This window comes from Psammomys obesus, unplaced genomic scaffold (assembly GCF_907164565.1).
Source record: "Psammomys obesus unplaced genomic scaffold, mPsaObe1.curated_primary_1811, whole genome shotgun sequence".
Lineage (NCBI taxonomy): Eukaryota > Metazoa > Chordata > Mammalia > Rodentia > Muridae > Psammomys > Psammomys obesus.
This window is the reverse complement of record NW_026590663.1, coordinates 1,753,520-1,773,498: the sequence shown is the minus strand read 5'-3', so window position 1 is coordinate 1,773,498 and position 19,979 is coordinate 1,753,520. Positions and strand designations below refer to the sequence as shown.

Here is a 19,979-nt window from a genome sequence, read left to right as displayed (position 1 = left end):
TGTTCCCACTGCCCTTCCTTTCAGGCCTCACCAAAAAACCTTGCCCATGTCCCTTCTCGGCTTTTCCCGATACCCTGCCCCCCTCACTTCTGTTTTGAAAGTAATAGAAAGCCTGTTTTTCAGCGTCCTCTGGAAGCTGTTCCTCAGGCTAATGCAAGACTCCTTGCGTTTCGATGCCACCCACCATGCACAGCTGTGGACCATCACTTTTCTGCTTACTATAAGTCTGCAGACATAGCAAAGCCCCAGCTGAGAAGATAAAAACATAGCAATATCTGGGAGGTGGTGGTCAGATAGCTTCCTTCAACTTAACTCGGCTTTAGAAAAAAAAAAAAAACAAAACCAAAACTGTCTTGAAACAAGACCAGAAGGGAATGCACTTGCCTTATTTATAGCTACGCTGTACTGTGGAGTGTATGAAAGCCATTCCCTTCCTGAGACCCCACTTTAGTCTCTCCACCTTCCTTCTGTCTTCTTCCTCTGTACCCGCAACCCTTCCCTGTGCCATTCCTCCAAACTCCAATAAAGCTTAACAGGAGTCGAGAGTTGTATCTTTGCAACCCAAGCCCTGATCATACCAGCTTATGTCACAATAAAAGCTCTCCAGCTGACTTGGAGGAACCTTCTTGTCCTCTGGGCCTCCCTAGTGTCAGCAAGTCTTACGGGGCATCGTCCAAAAGAAAGAAAACTCGGAACTGAAAATCCACCCTTGTGAAACAAAAAGGCGTGGACAAGGAAAGACCTTGTTCTTTGGAAACATGTTAAAATAATAGTAAGTCTCTGTCCCTGGTACCCAAACAAGGAGTTAATTCAGCAACCCGGCCTTAAAATAGCAAGTCCCTACAAAGCGGAGGAACAGAAAGGAAAGAACAAGGGACCTGTTACCACAATATCAGTACCTAAGCAGCAGGCAGTGGACAGACATCTTCATGGATGCCGGATGCTCTGCCTCTGAGTTTGAGGCATTTCCAGCAACACCCCAAGGCTCACCGAGTCATAAGCCCCCCATTCCTGTACCCCATTCATTTCCTTCTCTGCAGGCTCTGCTTGAGGCACCCACCCTCCTCATCAGACCTTAGCTCTATCATCTCCCCTCTTTATACTCATGCCACTAAAAGGATCAAAAGACCATTCAAATGGAAGCCTCTGAAACAGACAACCCTTCACGAACATGGAGCTTTATCAAATGAATGTCTCATAAATAGGTTGTAGACAACAGGCCCTCTTGAGATGGTAAAAAAAATTCAATAGAAACTACATGTTTTGAGAATATTACTTCATAGAGGTTCTATCAAACTACAAGCAGAATAAGAAAAGGGGGAGTTACATAATAAGGATGCTAAAGCATTGAAAAATAAAAACGAAGTCACATCTTTATTCTCTATTTTATAAAACACTGGTTAAAAATGTTGTTAGAGTCTTTCAGAGGCCCTCTGTGGTAGGCTCCTGCCCCGTCCCCTGTTTTTTCCCTCTTCCAATGACTATCCTGTTTGCCTTTCTAAATGAGGATTGAACATCTTACCCAGGGTGCTCCTTCTTGCTTAGCTTCTTTAGGGCTATAGATTTTAGTATGTTTATCCTATATTATATGTCTTATATCCACTTATAAGTGAGTATATACCATGTGTGTCCTTCTGCTTCTGGGATACCTCATTCAAGATGATCTTTTCTAGTCCTCACCATTTGCCTGCAAATTTCATGATTTCCTTGTTTTTCATTGCTGTATACCCAGCAGGGTATTGAAGAGATGGTGAGACTCATAGCCAAACTTTGGGCAGAGTGCAGGGAATCTTAGGAAAGAAGGGGGAGATAGAAAGACCTGGAGGGGACAGGAGCTCCACAAGGAGAGCAATAGAACAATATATATATATATATATATATATGGGCGCAGTGGGGTTTTTTTTTTTTTTTTTCCTGAGACTGATACTCCAACCAAGGATCATTCATGGAGAGTAGCTACCCTGAACAGCTGTAGCCCATGGCAGCTCAGTATCCAAGTAAGGGGAACAGGGATTGTCTCTGACATAAACTCAGTGTCTGGCTCTTTGATCCACCTGAGGAGAGGCCAATCTTACTAGGCCACAGAGAAAGACAATGCAGCCAGTCCTGAAGAGATCTGATAGGCTTGGGTCAGATGGAAGGGGAGGAGGATCTCCCTTATTAGTGGACTTGGGGAGGGGCATGGAAGGAGAAAAGGGAGGGAAAGTGGGATTCCTAGCTACAGCTGGGCTACAAAGTGAATAAATTATAATAAATAAAAAAATAAAAAAGAATGTTGTTAGGAAAACCATGTCTTTTTGACTGCTACATATGCTTAATGAACATACTTCTTAAATTTAGAGGTTAGACAAAAATAGGTAATTTATTAATTGCATGGGTAAGTATACTTTAATATCAGTTTTGTAATAATGTTCTTTAGGTAAGTTCCCACACCAGGATGTCAAAAGCCACTTAAAGAGCATTATGTTCCCTGCTCTTGCTTAGAAATGAGAGTCATTATTGGATAATCTATGGACCTTCCCTTTGTATCCTCTTTTTCAGTGCCCAAATGCCCTAATTTCAGTGTCCAATTCAATCTTCTTTCTCTTCTTCCTGTAGTGTCAATGACAGCCCTCGCTGCCTCTGTTCCGGCCTCCGGTCCTGTTTACATCCCCAGCTGTCCACTTGTGCCTGTAATCTTGTATGCATGTCACCTCTGCAGTGAGTCACCGTGAAAAAGCTTGTGGCAGTCAGCCTGAAACCTGCTTGTGGCATCCGAGCACTCATGTTCTCCTCTGGGCAGAGTCCAGCCCAAAGAAGCACCTGCCGGATATGGGGTAGAACGCAAGCACTGACTTAGGGGTTGAGAGATTGTTCTGTCCACTCCTTATCCAGTCCTCATAATTATACTCGCAGAGAGAAGGGGATGGGTTCCTTAGCCTACACTTATTATCTGTGATCCAAACCATAGGAAGGAGGAAGGCTGTTCCTGCTTTCGTCCTTTCTCTTAGCACTCATAAGTGGTTTATCTAGAGTCTCTCCCCCAATCCATGGCTCCACAAACCACACAGATGGATTAGGATGGATAATAGACACTCCACATGGGTGTCTCCAGGACAGCTGAGGTCAGCTCCAGTTCTTGTTGACTATCAGGCTTGGCTATCGGATAGAGGCACATACCTGTAAACTCAGAGAAGCCCTTATCTCCCTCATGCAGGGCCCAAGTGGTAAGAAGAATGGGGGAGAGCATGCCTGGCATTTAAGAATCATGCCCACAGCAAAGAAGTTAGCGGCTTTCCCTTTAGCATACAGACGTATCTTACCACTCGTTCTGTTCTCCTGCTCCTTCTGAGAGCCACTTGGCTGTTCAGTCTCCATGGCCTCCTTATCTTCCCTTGTATTGCAAGTTTCTGAGGCTGAAACCTTGGCTGTCCTTGGCAGATGACCCCAAGCCACACTTCCCCCCCTCCCCTGAAAGCCTTGCCCATTGCTGTTCATACTACCAGAAGCTATGGATGAGGAAGCCTTTACATATGCAAATGGCAAGCCCATTCCATATGGCAAGCCCGAACTGGATGCCATTTTCTTGCTCTCAGAATCAAAACTTGGCAATAAATGGTAGTGTCTAAAGATGCTAGAACATAAACACTGGTCAATTCAGACTGATATCGAAATTTTGAGTTCTTTTCTCTGCGGCACAGGGTATGTTGAACGTTTTGTATGAAGTATGAAGTTCTGTTGAAGGCTTTTACTGTTTTCTATGGCTGGGGAGAAAAACACATTCCCTTCAGTTAGCTCTCAGAGTGTCCAGCGGAAACCATCCCTCCTAACAGGGAAGATTGTTTTAATCCTCTCAGCCACACAGGAAGTACTCATCTTTTAAGTGGGGGAGAAGAAGTGGGAGGGAAGGTGGAAAACTGGTGAAAGATAACAGAATTCAAGGATCCAACAGTGAGTCCAAAGGACTGTTGGCCACTCTGGGAAATTCTGCACTGGACACAAACAACACGTAAACTGGCAATGTCTCCCCTCATGCATTTGCCTGCCACTCCATGCACCAGGAGTGATGTAAACATGGTCTCTGCCCTGACCTCCTCTCAGCAACTTACTGAAAGGTTCTGCTTGAACGCTGGACGTCACAGAATTTTGTAACACGGCTGCATACGCTTGGCTCCGCTGTTTGGGATTTTGCAAAGACGCGCGCTCAGGATTGTGGGAGCACTGTTGTGTGACGCTCCCTTTGCTATCACAGACCATAGAGTGCTTCTTTTTGAGATGTCATGATTTTATATTAAGATAGATGAGGAGGGGCTGGAGAGATGGCTCAGAAGGTAAAAGGGCTGGCTGCTCTTCCAGTAGACCTGGGTTCCATTCTGAGCACCTACATGACAGCTGAGAATTGTCTGCAACTACAGATACAGAGGATCAGAAGTTCTTGTTGACATGCATACAGGCAAAACACCCATATACATAAAATAAATGAAATAAAACTGTAGTAAAATACAAATTAAAATATTTTAAAGATAGGTGAGAATCTTGAGGCTTCTGTATCTGAAAGAATATATTTCCACTAACACATTTTACTCTCTCCATCAACCTTTTTTAAAGCAGAGGTATTATATTACTGTTTCTTTGTAAAGAGAAAGAGTAAGCTTACCTCCTCTTGCTCCCCACCCCCATTTACTCCTTTGGAAACAGAACTAACCCTACGCCAAACCTGTCGGCATCAAATAGCTCTAAAATCCTTGGGCAAATTGATTTATCTTATTTTGTGGAGAATTTCAAGCGTGTTGTTAGTGATTTCTCAGGGAAGAAAAAATAAAGGATAAAGGTTTTTCTAGACGATACCGATAAAGCAGGGAATGGGGGGGGGGGGGACAAGGGAAACCCCGAAAGCCTCTCTGCTCTTTGGGAAAGTCAGCTTTCTTGCTGATGCTTTGCCGAGGTCAGGGAGTTCCTGTACTGCCAAAGAAAAGTTAATTTCCTGTTCTATTTCTCTGGGAGCATTTGTGCACTTTGGCTAAATTATTGCTCGCTCTTCCACTTGGAGAGAACCAGGCTTGACGCTGAAGCGCTTGGAATGGCATCAAACTTCCTACTGCTTGTAAGAGAAGCAGAGAAATATCCAGAGGAAATTCAATGGCAACAACACAAGTTTGGACTTCGACTAGCTTTTTGAAACAGCACTTTGTAACTTGACATCTGTAGAGCACACTATATGGTAACTTTTTAATGGAAGAAGGAGTATTTCCGGTAATCACATTTATGATTCATATTATGCATTCTTTTCCCAAGAGAGGCCGAAAGCATTGACGATATGTTCATGACATTTTCCTTTGGGAGATAATGCAATTTTCCTGTCTTTTAGAATTTCAAAATTTTTCGAAGCTTTCACATCTCGTGCAGAATTTGATCCCATAACAACCCTAAGATAGCTATTGCCATCGCTAGGGCGGGCACATTAGGAACTTCAATAGGACTCGTGATACCAATCTTGGTATCCCTTCTGCCTGAAAAGGGTTTGAAGGTTCCAGCAAGCACTGTCTTAGACATAGGTTGTTCTGCTGTTTTCCAGGACTATGAACCACTATCTGGATGACATACCTACGTTTCCATGCTTGCAAAACAGAAACATCAATGCAGAGAAACAATTTTTCTATTGAAGTAGATGCTTTTTTTTCTTTATATAGACTATTCACTGTTTTCAGGCTTTTCCTGTCACCTGACTCACCCATCCTGAATTGACCAAATAGTTTCAGTTTCTCTCAAGCATACTCAGAATAGCAGAATTCAACTTCAGCTTGTCAAAAACATCTGTGAGGTGTGTTAGGTGAGCTACAAGATGTTGTCAAAGAAATTAATTAAAATATCAAACTTTGTGAATAATTTACATGCTTGGCAACCTTCCTGGTTTTATCAAGAAAGACAGTCTGCATCTCCTCAGCAGACACATGCTCCTGAGCAGGATGGGGAATATTTCTCACAACCAGGAAAGCATTACACTGTATACAGTTGTCACAGGGGAAGATGACAGAGGCCCGATGCCAGAAGACAAGTAGCTTTAAATGTTTTCTTCTACAAATTATAAGAAAAGAAGGCTGAGACTAAAAGAATTGGCTGACTGTGAGTATCAAAAGAAGTGTACTCTAACCCATGAAGTGTGTTTTCTGCAGGGTCCCATTCAAAGCTGCATTCTTAGGCACACAGCGCTGCGTGTGTGTGCATCTGTCAGCTCTGCCCCAGCTTTGATGTGTTCAAGCACCTAAGTTGATCCATGTCTTACTTGTTGTCCTACTTTGTTCCTGTTACTGTGGTAAACATCCCGCCAAAACAACTTGGAGATGAAATAGTTTATTTGGCTTACAGGACACAAACAATCATCAAGGGAATCCAAGGCAAGAATCTGGGGGCAGGAACTGAAGCAGAGACCACAGAGGAACTCTGCTTACCGGCTTGCTTTCCATGGCTTGCCCAGCCTGCTTTCTTATACTACCCAGGACTTCCTGTCCAGGGATGAGCTCTCCCACATCAATTATAAAAGATACCTAAACAGAGATGATCACAGAATCTGATGGACACAATTCCTCAACTGATGGTCCATCTTCTCAGATGCTTCTAGCTTGTGTCACATTGACAAAAACTAACTGGCACATGTGTAAGAAGCAGATAGGGTCATTTCTGATGAGAAGACTGGGGTCTTATAAGGCTAAGTAAAGTTTTCTATGACCCTAATTGGAACAAACTATACAATATATTTCAAAATAGATCAGGGATCTACTTATTCAATATATTTACAAGGTTTGTTACTAGAGGCTTTGTTGGAAACTGATGAGCCCATCCTCCCTGGTAACACACACAGTTGAGAACTCACCCTTGACCACATTGCTCAGATGGGCTCCATGCTAAGCAAACTGGTGGAGAAGAGTGATAGAAAGGTTATATTCCAGGACATATGAGCAGGCACACTTGACATCACCAAATTCTTTTGTCCTCAATCATAATCATTATAGTTCTTCTGTTCTTTTGGATCAGAGACACCAAAAGCTTTTGTGAACTGAATTGAAAGGAGTATTTTTTTTTTTGGTAATACCTTTACACATATGTAATAGATTCAAAAAATAACTTATCTTTCTATGTTATATTCCATCTTTAAACCTCATAGTAAGTTAAAATGACATTTTACATTTTGAGCATGTATCTGAAAGCATAAAGTGGACAAGGTACAACTTACCTTGCCAATTTCCAACATTAGCATAGTGCATAACAGAGAACAGAAATATAATTTTTAAAACAAGCTCATTCTTTTACCAATGTTGCCTTCTTAGACAAAAAAAAGTATACAAGGGAAGCCAATGGGAAAAGAGAAACTGAAACATTTCTTTCCCTCACCAAGAGGCCACAGACTCAAAGATGAGAGCAGGAGGTTCATACTCTAGACATAGCCCATTGCTTCCATTATAGAAGATTTCTCACTTGGGTTTTCAATTCCATTTGTACAAGAAACAAAACTGCTTAGAGCAGAAAAGTGCAACCAGTAATGGCACTCACCTGAAACGACAAGCAGGAGCCCCACAAATAAAATGAAGAAACGTAGGGAATGTTGCACAATTTGTTTAAATACGAACTTCATCGAGACTTCATTAAAGTCTGTCTAAGGTATGCACACTTGAATTTGTCTGAAATTCTTTTAGAATGAACAATGCTTTTACTATTTCCATATTGCCTTATACATTTTTTAAATGGTCCCAATCAACTAGCTGAGAGCCATCCACAGGCATTGCATTCCTGCCAGGTATCCCTCTCCCTCAGGGCAGCTACACACCTCTTTGCTGACATTTCCTGAAGAATTGCACGGGCTCCTATATTTAAAGACCATTCCTTCAAACCCAGTTGGGCTCCTATATTTAAAGACCATTCCTTCAAACCCAGTTAAACCATGAAAAAGTATGGTAAAGTCCAATTTTTAGTACAATAAGCCTAATAAAGGTAGAAATTCATTGATAAAGAGGTGCCAAAGAGGACAAGAAAGATGGGGAAAGTGAGGCAGGGAAGCAGTGAGGGAATAGCTTACTAACACAAGACTCTGTATGGTCTTGATCATGCACACCCTTCCTCTTACAATAATGCACTTGGCAGTCTGACTCTTTTCCCTGCACATACTGTATGCATATGCCTGTCTCCAAACAGTAAACCTGGCAGAGTCAAATAATCCTCCGATGCCACCCATGCCAGAGTATACACACACTCCTCTGTTATCAACAGTGGATGCTGTTCTGCCCCTATCAAGTTTGGGTTTCCATTCAAATATATTCCCAAGGTATCCTATATCTACAACGGCAAGGCCAACCCAGCCTGAGTCCATGGTTCTGAGTGCATAGTAAGACAAACTGAATCTTTCAAGTGAGCTTTTCATAGCCCTATGTATAAATTGTGTGTACCTATGATCAAAATCAAATGCATCAAAGGAAAAGATGTTTACAGCATCTTTTGAATGAATATATGACTTAATCTATCCATCAAAATAGGAAACCATTCAAACTGTGAGTGGTTTAGTAACTTACTCAGTAACCTGCTCCTCCCTCCTTTAAACCCCACAAAAGACCCCAGACTATGTACGACATGAGGCCCTGGAAATGTGGTTCTCAATCTGTGGATTGTGACCCCTTTGGAGGGGAAGCAATTCTTTCAAAGAGATTGCCTCTTCATACCAGATATTTGCATTATGATTCATAACAGTAACAAAGTTACAGTTATGAAGTAGTAACAAAAGTAATTTTAAGGTTGGGGGTCATCAAAACATGAGGAATTATATTAAAGGGTCACAGCGTTAGGAAGGTTGAGAGCCACTTGACAGTGTCTGTCTCTCTGCAACCTGTACTATTGATTGTTTTCAAATGAAGTTACCTTTGCTGCTTAGGCAAATCTCTATGAGGCCTGATTTTTTTTATTTTTTGGGTAAAAGAGTAAGCATTTGGAAGCATCTGGCCAGGATGCCATCCCCTTGCAACAAAAGCATTCCCTTTAAAAATATACATATATGTATGAGAGATATATGAGATTTCTCATATGCTAAGGATACCAATGAGACAAAAGAAAAGGTGAAGTAAGAGAAAAGTTTGTGATAAGTTACAAAGCAAATTCTGCACAGCAGAATCCAAGAAATGGTGTGGGGAGGCATTCAGGGAACACGGGTGCAGGAAGGAGAAAGTTGGGACTCCTTAGATAGCAAAAGAAGGAGCTCTTGTCACTTCCTGACATTGCCTTAGAGGTGGGCCTCTCTAACCTTCAGATTCACCACTCGCTTCCTTACTCATACAGTGCATTTCAGGTACACCTTTAGCAGTATGCAAATTAAGTGGTCTTTGACCATGAGCAGTTTATGTAGCGAAAGACAATAACCAAACTGACACAACTGTGTGTTTAGTTAGGGCCCCAAACCTTAACCCTATACCTGCTCCTCACTTAGCTCATTTCTCAGCTACAACATGGTGACAATCATCGCATCCCATGCTTGAGAATACAGCAGGTGGCACTCCAAGCTTCACCTGCAAAGAAGCAGGTCCATGTCTGAGCGCCAGGTCAGCCTCTCCAATTTTTGGCTTGAGTCTGAAATTCCGTTTCACTCTGAGAAGACAGCAGTGTAGAGGTGGAAAAGTAGATGTTCCCTGCCATAACTGTTGCTCATCAGAAAAGCATCTTAGACCAGGCCAGGATGAAGTACCTTATATCTTAGAAATCTTATTAACTTGTATCTGTAATTTTTGGACATGGGGTTAAAAAAAAACTCACCTTATACTAACCTGAAATTCATATAAATGTCCTGTATTAAGATCATGTTTGCTAAAGTGGTTGGTATAAAGGGCTAAATTGTCTCCCATGGTCTCAGAGAATAGCCACAAATCACAAGTTAGATCTAGAGAAGGAACAGTGTGTCTGAAGGTGGTGTATGAACCACACAGAGGAAATACGTGTGGTTAGATGCCAGGGACTGGCCACAGCCTGAGAGTCAATAGGCAAGCAGGATTGGGATAACTGGCTCAAAATGTGTACTGTACTTACTTAAATGATTAACAGTATACATTTTACATTTTAAATATACGTTCACATTTTATATGTGATTTTTTTTACCAATGTTAATTGTTTTTGAAAATATGAAAACAAGGAAAGAGAAAGAAAAAGCATGCCATGAACATTCCAATTTAGAGCCAGTTTGTGGCTGAGTGACCAGCCTCAAATCCAGTCAGGAGCCAGACTGCTAAGTTTAGAGAGTGGTAAGATGCAAGAAAGAACAAAAATAGTTCCATGGTTCAAACCGTATACTAATATAACCAAGAGGAAGTCAGATCTTATTCATAAAACAAGCAGGTTAAAGAACTGTTGAGTTCAGCATATTTAAATATTCAGAGGCATTTTTACCATTCTAGAAAACATACCAGAGGATGGAATATGTAGTTGATGAGTGACACATTCATTCATCAAGGGAAAGAATGAAACAAGACAGAAGCCCAGGGGATAAAAGCTGGAGATGTCTACTTCCATCATAAAAAGTGGAAGGGAAAGAAGTGAACCAGGAAAGGAGACCATGAGTTATTCAGAGGTCACAGAATACGCCAACTGTACTGCTCAGTTAAAGAGGGGAATTTTAAGACTTATTGTTTAGTAATAAAAGATGTTTCTACAAGGATAAATGTTGAAAGTGTGTCATTAGTTCTTGTCAGGGGTAACCAGGAGAGAAATTTTAGGAGAGGACTAAATTCAAAGGCTAAGAATGGGTGGAGGTAACCAGTGAGTGAACACAAGAGAAGCAGTTATAGCTTCTCTAAAGGGAACTAGAGAAAGAGCAAGAACATTAGAGAGACTGTCACATGCCAAGAAGGTTGCTGCTGTGTTCCAAGTGTGTGTATTGGTCCAGTGGAAAAGTCCGAAACCTCTTACAAGTAATAGAGTAGCTGTGGAGCCAACCCTGGAGGAGACTGAAGAAAAAGCTCTTACCAATGACCAAGGAAGGCAAGATTTGGCAAAAGGGGCGCTTCTTCAATCAACCTCCCATCTGGGCTCCCTTTGGTCCCACTCTGCCCCAGCCCATTTTGTAACTTGTTTTCTGAAATGTTCTCTCATAATCCAAGGCATGTCCACCATTGCCCTCTGCAGGGATTGCGCTAAACCTTCAGAATCCAGACAGCTTATCATATCTACATGGTCAACTTCTAGACCTCATTAGATTTTCTACACACACGCACAAACGCTCACGTATGCACCTTCTCACCTTAGCACGTGCACTGTAACAGTTTAATAAGCTATTTACTTTCTCTTGTATGCATAGTTGTGTTTTTATGTTTGTTGTACTTTTTTAAAAAAATCTTGAGTTCCTTCTTGCTTCCTCTCATTATTTCCAAAGAATGATCTTAGAATATATCAGTTAGTTTTCTGACACTACACTTATTCTATCTCACAATGGCTTCTATTTCTGTGTCACCAGTTCCATACTCAGTGCCCTGCTGGTATCAATAAATATTTATACACTGAATAAAAATGAATGAATAATTGATTAAAAGAGATCAAGGAAAGAAAGAAAACGAGAGTGAAGTTTTTTTTTTTTTCAATTGAAGAGAAGCATTCTCCATGAGACAATTACAAATACTTTTCATGAAAGAAAGCAAAGTCATTTTCTAAGTGGCAGAGCCCTGAAAATATTTTCAGGGGATTTGTTGAAAGTGAAGTTATTACCACTCCTGTAACAATTGTCGCTAGATTGCTGTGCTTTGTCTGCCAGCTGGTGGGTGTTTCTCACACCATTACTTTGGCTAGAAGACTGTACCCACTACCCACCCCTATACACACACACACACACACACACAGAGAGAGAGAGAGAGAGAGAGAGAGAGAGCATTCTCACTACAGCTAACTGTAACTCTTACATTACATCATATCCCATATTTAAAAGCAGGGGCCATTTCAGACAATGTTGTACTGGCAAAATGACACCTATGTAGGCACTGGCTACCTTTAATGGTTGTCCTGAGAATCTAGTAACGATGGATACCAGCCAGTGAAGATAGGGGTTCTCCACTGGCCTCTGATCCCTGCGATTTGGTAGCCGAAGACAGCTTCTCTGAATGTGACCCTAGAAAACGCACACACAGAATTCTGCAGTCCATCCTTCTTTCTCCTTTTTCTTGTCTCCTCTTTGACACTCCTGAGATTGTGTTTTCCAAGAAATAGTCAGCTTCTACGAGTTTGTTTAATTCCTGATGCTACAAAACTTGGACTAAACAAGTAATTTTAAATAAATTTTCAAAAAAACACAAACAAAATGGATTGGAATATGTTTGCAAGAACAGTTGCTTATTTACCCTGGGCTATGTTGGATCCTGGGGGTAGCAAAAGTTGCACAGACCAGTCCTTGAGACTGAAGGAAGAGCGAGGAAGACTTGGAATGCAAACAGTCCAGCAACAGTCCAAGGAATAGTAGCTCACATTGTGTAGCCTCAACAGGGGATAATCAGAAACACATGGCTCTCCTGAGTCTAAACAGCGTCCCCAAATAGCTGTGTTTCCAATAGAGGAGCATGGACTGAGGAGATCTTAGCCACTGTGTCTGTTTATAATTTAATATATTTTCTGTGTTCTGCAATGCTAAGGCGTCAGCTTCTATGAGAACAGATAAATCTACAGAGCAAACTACCTCAGTGAAGACAATGTAACTATTTTACATATTAAGTCAGAATAGGTTTAAGACACAGCAGATTATTACATAATATCCAGTCAGCCAATGTTGAGAGAAAAATCCAGAAGAAATGACAGTGGAAGAGGGGATTCAAATTTGTCCAGAAAGAAGGAGAGTGCTTCCTTAAGGAAAGTTGGCAGATTAAATACTGTGATCTCACTGGCACTGGGAACAGCTTTAACTTTGAATCAAGTCCCAGTGGGGAAGGTATGGAAGGCAAAGTCACTGTCTTCAAATATATCCTACTATAGGATCCTCTGCCACCAGGTGGATGAAATATAAAAGGTCTCTTCTAAGAAGGAACTGCAGCCCAAAAGGTGATGAAACACTTGGTAATTACTTATCAATGACCAACTGCTGTGATTAAAGAAAAATTCTGCCATCTGCTATTCCCAGAGTTTATCCTGAACACATCTCTGTCTCACACAGAGTTGTGTTTTGTTTGTTTGTCTGTTTGTTTGTTTTAACACCCTCATTTAGAACCATAGTTAATTTTTTTTTTCATTTTAGGTTTACTTTTCCAGACTCAGTTGTATATACAGAATGAGTAATTCATTAAACATTGAAGCACACAGGTTGTTAATCACTTTCACTGGTCTTGGTGTGTTTCTGGTTCTGAGTATCTGATAGAAAATCACTTATTTTTCCACAGAGGTCTGTATAGACACATACATGCAAGAGTTTGCATGAATTTTCTGTTTAGAGATATTTTCTATAACCAACACTTTTTTTAATGTAGATAGTCAAGTCCAGTGGGTTTAAGCATCTCAGGGGGGTGGAGCCTTATCAGGCCACAGAGGAAGACAATGTAGACACTCCTGATGAGACCTGATAGACTAGGATCAGATGGAAGGGGAGGAGGACCTCCCCTATCAGTGGACTGGGGGAGGGGCATGGGTGGAGAAGGGAGAGAAGGAGGCATTGGGAGGAAAAGAAAGAGGGAGAAAAAAGTATTCATAGTAAAGATGAGTAAATTCAACTAAAATAAAAATGAGGGATTCAGATAAGTTGAATATTTTGGCCTATCAATAAAGGAAATCACAAATTTCAAAGTGTGCAGATGAAAACAAATCTACTCCTATAAGAAATCATATGTAAAAGTGACTTCCTGGTCCTCAGGAAAAAGCCATCTACACAGTGTCTCACTGGTCATTTCATTAATGACTTTAACAAGTGGTTTATTTTTAAAATGGTCTATCCAATGTTCATAATAGATTGACTTCTATCTCCATGTTAGATATCTGAAAGAATATTTAATCGTTACAGATGATAATTACTTGACTCCTTTTGGAAGATGCATTACGAGTAGAATTGATTTGTATCTGGTTTTGAATACAGCCCGCATGACACCTATTTTCTACTTTTGTTGTTATCGGTGGGTTGCATACAGTAGAATTGGGAGTACAGAGCCAGTGTTTGGAAATACAGTTTTTGCAGTCACTGAACTATAATTTTGAGTTTAGAATTTGGCTTGTGCTTTAAATATTTAAGCCTGTGAATCATTTGGAAGCCAAAATCATCATGTGTTTGGCATTCTTTTGGTTGAAGAAAATTTCTAGAGTGAATGTTTTTTTACACCAGCAGCCAATAAGTTTCAGATGTTTTCCAAGGAGCAGGAGTTCTAAAGCTGAAATGGAATTTTCTGTGATGGTCTACAAATAACAGTTAACATATGCTTAAGTTACAAACAAGGAAGGAATCAGAAAATGCTTAGTAGGGAAGGAAAGGAGGCTAAAAGTTAATTAATAAAACATTTTCCGTCTGAATTTCCTAGAAAACATTTAAGTGTTTAAATAAGTGTCTCATCTATTTTTAAAGAACATCACTATTACAAACTACTAAAAAAAAATAGCTTTAAAATTAAGGAAAAGGAACTTTAAAATTCCATTACATCTGTTATAAATTCAAAGTGCTCAAGAAAAATAATAAAAAAAGCAAAGTTATAATCATATGATTTAACCATGAGGTACATTCTTCAGTTATTTCACAGCATCTAAAGACTGACCCAGACCATGAGCCGAAGCTTCCTTTAAAGATGGCCCTGCTGCTGTCATCTGCTAGTATTTCCTCTGTTCATGAGTCAACACGGTCTTCATATTTTTGCCAACAAATGAATACTCTCCCGTGACAGTCTTCAAAGGCTCACCATGTAAATCTACTGTGATTTGGTTTGGTAGTGGCCTCAGAAATGCTTCGGCCGGTGTTGAGTTTGCTTTTATCTAAAGCCTGTACTGTGGCAGAACCAAGCAGACCGCTTTCTGTGGGATGCAGCAGGGCATTCTGCTGGCCATGTGGACCAACTGAGCATCTTTCAGCAACAGCTGACTTGTGTTGAATTTAACAGCAGCCCTGTCCACTTCCTACCTACCTAACCACCAACCTGGGTTATGAGCCCGAAATGAAATACACAGAAGTTTATAAAACAACATGGTGGTGGCCCCAGAGGTGTCAGCACTGACAACAGCAATCATGCTGCCACATGAGGCAAAATCCTGCTCCAAGTAATAAGCAGGCTCAGAAGCTCCCCCAAGCCTGCTTAGACAGAAGGCACCTCTTTCCGTTCCCAAAGGTGCCTGCCGTATACTACTTCAGGTGTCATCAAATCCATCATAACTTTTTAAATAACCAGTTTTCACATTTTTACTTTTTTTTTTTTTTCTTTTTTATACTCGACAGTGAAAGGTCTGCATTTGACCGGTAGGCACAAACAGAGTGCAATAGTAAAACAGAAGTTTTGTGTGTTTTCTGGATTTTTGGTGTTCCCCATACCTTGCAAGTAAAAATAGTGAAACTAACCCGCCCAGTGTGAATACAGAATGATCTCTTTCTCCCCAGCCATTTGTTTTTGCTTTTTTTTCTTTTCCCTAGATAGTGTCTAATGTAGCTCAGGCTGGACCCTGGTTTATAATGTAGCTAGCCTAGGCTGGCCTTGAATCCCTGGGCCCCCCTGTCTCAATCTCTCTTGTGCTGGGATTATAGGCCAGCTCCCACAACAATGCATACTTTTTTTTTTTTAATGCCTCGCTATTTTACACTAGCAGGCCCAGAACTCTTCATGTAGAGCAGGCAAGAGCAGATAGTGAGGTGATCTTCCCGCCTCTGCCTCCTGCCTGCTTAGATTCTAGGTCTGCACACAATACTAGACTAGTGTCCCCTAATCCCACGAACAATTAAACAGCAAGTCAGTTATTCGCAAGAAACCCACAGCACTATCCTTTTAAATTCTTCGGAAATGAGTACATCAGTTTAGAGACACATTCACGACTTCAGAACCAATTTAGCAGATCGTGGGTTGGAATTCTGGAGAAGTCCTTTCGCTTGGGAGTCAGCCCTCGTACTCTCAGATTTAAGGAAAGAGACAGGATATTCCAGATTGCTTTAAACCGACTTTCGTTTCTGATGCATGAACTCCTTGGTTTCTAACATTTTAGAAACGATTTCACCTCCCTGAGATGAAGATGGCATCTAAAAGCTAAAGGGAGGAACTCTGTAAGTAGGTTTGGGGAGTTTTGCAGCTTATGTAACACGTCTCCCAGTCGGCGGCAGGTCACTCTGGACTGTTTACACTCTGGCTCCCTTTCCAACCCCATGGAAGTTAATTTTAGTTTTGCAGAAAGGAGAGAGGGAGGCCCACAGACGCCCGGGCTCACACTCGGACTCACCTTCCTGATCTCCTGGGCGTTCGTGGAGAGGAGGAAGCACCGTTTGTCCCGCGGGTGTCCTTCCTCGCATCTGCCAGCCGGAGTTTGAGAGGGCGTGTGCAGGACGGGGGCCTCCGCCGCAAGCTTTTTAGTCCCTCGGAGTGTTAGGGTCTGGTAAAAGAGACAGATCGCCACCACCAAACCCACCAGGAAAGGTCGGGGGCAAAAGCGCCGGCGACAAAGGAACCCCGGTCGACAGACCATGACCTGTCCAGCTTCACTTGGCCCCCGGCCACGCTGTCAGCACGAAAAGCATACACATCTGCCTTCTTTCTGCACAACTCCAATCAAGTTCGCCCCATCTCCACTTGAGAACTTTCCGAAGGTTCATGCCAAAGGTTCAGAGGACCCAGCAGCGGTCCGCGGTGACGAACCGGCGCTCTTCCTTGGAGGACAGTTAGAAGTGACTGACCTGCTTTTTTTTTTTTTTTTTCTTTTTTTTTACTTTTATTTTTTTTCTTTTTTAAGTTATGTCAAATCAAATCTACTTGTAAGAAATCGGCGTCTCCGCTGCCAAGAGTCCCTTCCGGCAATGCCTAACTTCCACCACCTTCTTAAACTCGGGAGTGCAGCCTGTCCCGTCTTTGGGGCGAAGAGCAAGCACAGCGCAGCGGATCTGGAGTCGGAAGGCAGCGGCGAAGACGCAGCAGGCGAACCGCGCAGCGCCTGTTGCACAGCTGGGCGCCGGCCAGGTTGCCCTAGCGTTTTCCCATTTCCCTCCCGCTTGAAAGCCGCCCCGCTCTCCGCCTTTTATGCTTCCGATCTGCTTCCTTCCCTTCGGTTTTAAATTGCCACTTTGCTGTTAGCATCCACGGCTTTTAACATAAAAGGGGAACAGCAGTTTGGATGTATGTGGTTACTGTCAGGGTTTTGCTTGCGTTTGGTCGCATTCCGTTTCAAGTTCAAAGTTCTGTGTACTTACTCAGTTTTCATCCTTTTAGCCACACTGGGTTTTTTCCCCTGATTCCCAATGGATTGCTGATCAAAATCACTTGGAAGGAAACACCCAGGCGTAGGACTCCACCTCATCTCACTTGCACGCACTGACACACACGCGCAGACACGAGGAGACACGCGCGTGCCAGCTGCACACAGGGCCGGAGCCTGGGGACCCGGGCCATTGCTGCCACCCAGGCCGAGAGGGGCGGAGCTAGCCCAGGACTCCTCTGGCCTTGGGGGCAGTCCGAGCAGGGCTATCAGCTCTGCAACCAGCAAAGGGTAGGCTTGTGTGCATGTTTAGGGTCGCCCCTGGAACGTGGCTGCCTATCCACCCCCGCAGAATTAGAAACATACTTGATGTCTGATCCCTTATGCCACTGCCTTTCCCTCACACAGCACTAGAATAACAAACGGCCTCTAGTCAATAGATGCTAAAGGTCGAGGAGGAGACGAAGGCAGAGTCTGAGTTACTGAGAGGTTCATCCCTCCAGGGAATTGTGGTCACGCTTAAGAGGACAAGAGAGTCATTAGGACAGTCTGGACCACGGGAAAGTCCTCTATCCACTCCAGCACCGAGTCCTACCCCTCCTTTCTGAGGTTTTCCCAAGGCGAATAGCCTGGTGCCTGGCTCTTCAAATGAACTGACTGTGCTCTAACTTTTGCCAAGGAGAAAGGGGTACCCAGCAGGCCTTTTATTTCCATGCTGACCTTCTCACGGGCATTGTTGCTGGGGCAGATTGGCAAATTCCATCACTCTTGGCTCAGTGGGCTGATGAACCATCAAAGAGAACTTCCAGGTCCTTGTTTTGGCATCTCTGAGAAGAACTGTCTTAGGCTCGCAGTAGACCGTTTTCAAAGACCTACATAGTTTCTCTACTTTAGGTCTAACCAAACTTCTTACAGGGAGATGGACTTCCGTGGGGGCCACACCCCTAGAGTAAGCCAATTCCATAGGACTTGGCCATTAGTCCCAAATATTTTGTGAAAAAGAGCACCCCCTGGAGGCTCACAGCCAGAACAGATTCAGAAAAATGGACACCTCCTGCTAGTATGCAAGCCAGCTCGGGTTACACAAGAATGAAAGAAAGAAGAAAGGAGGGAGAGAGAGGGAGAAGAGAGGAGAAGAGAGGAAAGGAGAGGAGAAGAGAGGAGAAGAAGAGAGGAAAGGGAAGGGGAGGGGGAAGGAGGGAAGGGGAGGGGTGAGAGACAGAGACACACACAGAAAGAAGTTTGCACCTTAAAATTTGTCATTATAGAATAGTCATGAACTCATCTCAAGTCTATTTATGTTTCCTCTATAAAATGTTTTAATACTATTTGGTATATAAATTCAAAGTCTTCAATACCACAGTAAGTTAGGGAACAGCAGAAAATTCACCTGATTTTACCATGTAGACATTGAGAAAGCATTACCGTTGCATGCCATAGGTTTTTGATGGACATAATATGATTTGAAGGCTAATAGGAATCACTAGACCTCTCCACTGAAATGGTTTCTATGCTCCCGAGACCCAGAAGGTGGTAAAGCAGCTGTTTTTCAGTTGGTATGAGCAGTATAGATGTTAATATTAAAGCTAGAATTCTGAAAAATCAAAGTTTGAGGAAGGAAGAAGACTTCTCTGCAGCTAGACATCAGTACAGTTCTGAGTGAGCTTAGAGATGAGTAAATTGAATGCTAAATAGAATTGCCTTTGGGTTGGGAGAAGGGAAAGGCAACAGAACAGAAAATTTGTAGACAATATTGTAGCTTTTCTTTGGCTGAGAGGAATCTAGAAATGAGTAAGTTGAAGAACTCAATTCCCTATCTTAATCCCAGAGTCCAAAGGAGCAGAAGACAACCAATAAAGTAACATTGGAAAAATAGAAGAGGTTGGTTAGAACAAGAATGTGGAAAAGAAAGCAGCGCACACCAAATGGATCGAGACCCCTGGAAACTGCATCAGGCAATAAAGACCAACCCCCGTGAACTCAGACCATCACATTTCCCACCTCTTACCAGTTCTGAAACAGGTGCTTTGGAATACGAAGTCCAGGTTCATCGTTTGTGAACTAAGAGTACCTCCTTTGAAGTATTGTTGGCCAAGGAGAGATGGTGTATGGACAGCGCCTAAGCATTCTGAACAGTTGGCAGGTAGATGAGTGCTGACGTGTAGCTGCTATGTGTTAGACCTCTAGACTCAGTCCTAGCAGGGTGTAGGATGTGCTAAAGTGTTGGACCTGTGAGCATGTCATTTAAATAGTAACCACAGGGAACATAAAATAACCAGACACAAATTCTGGCATTCACTGTTCTCTTCCCACCATGCTTTGAGATCCAGGTGGGGAACGGATGTTGGTTTGAGATTACACATATTTGAGTATTTGAGTTCTTGAATTTAAATTTTTAGTGGCTACATAAATATGTAATCCTAGCCATGTCAGAAATAACAGGATCTCTCTCTCTCTCTCTCTCTCTCTCTCTCTCTCTCTCTCTCTTTTTACATCTGAATGATGTAAGTAAACCTCATTGTCTTCACTCACCCATCAGAGAACACTATGGTTGTTTCCATCCTTGGCTGTCGTAATTAAGGCAGTAAATAAGAGTGTGGATACCCTTTCAAACAAATTGCCTTGTATCTTTTGATGCTGTGCAC

General features: G+C 42.3%; 1 protein-coding gene across 1 annotated transcript in view; it reads right to left on the bottom strand.

The window, feature by feature from the left end:
• The window catches only part of Cped1 (cadherin like and PC-esterase domain containing 1), a 269,206-nt gene extending 252,379 nt beyond the window's left edge, over window positions 1-16,827 (bottom strand). Inside the window, exon 1 of the mRNA XM_055608217.1 lies at window positions 16,369-16,827. Within this exon, the coding sequence (XP_055464192.1) occupies window positions 16,369-16,611 (243 nt within the window). The 5' untranslated portion in view covers window positions 16,612-16,827. The remainder of the gene's footprint in view (window positions 1-16,368) is intronic.
• Between the last annotated feature and the right edge of the window lie 3,152 nt (window positions 16,828-19,979).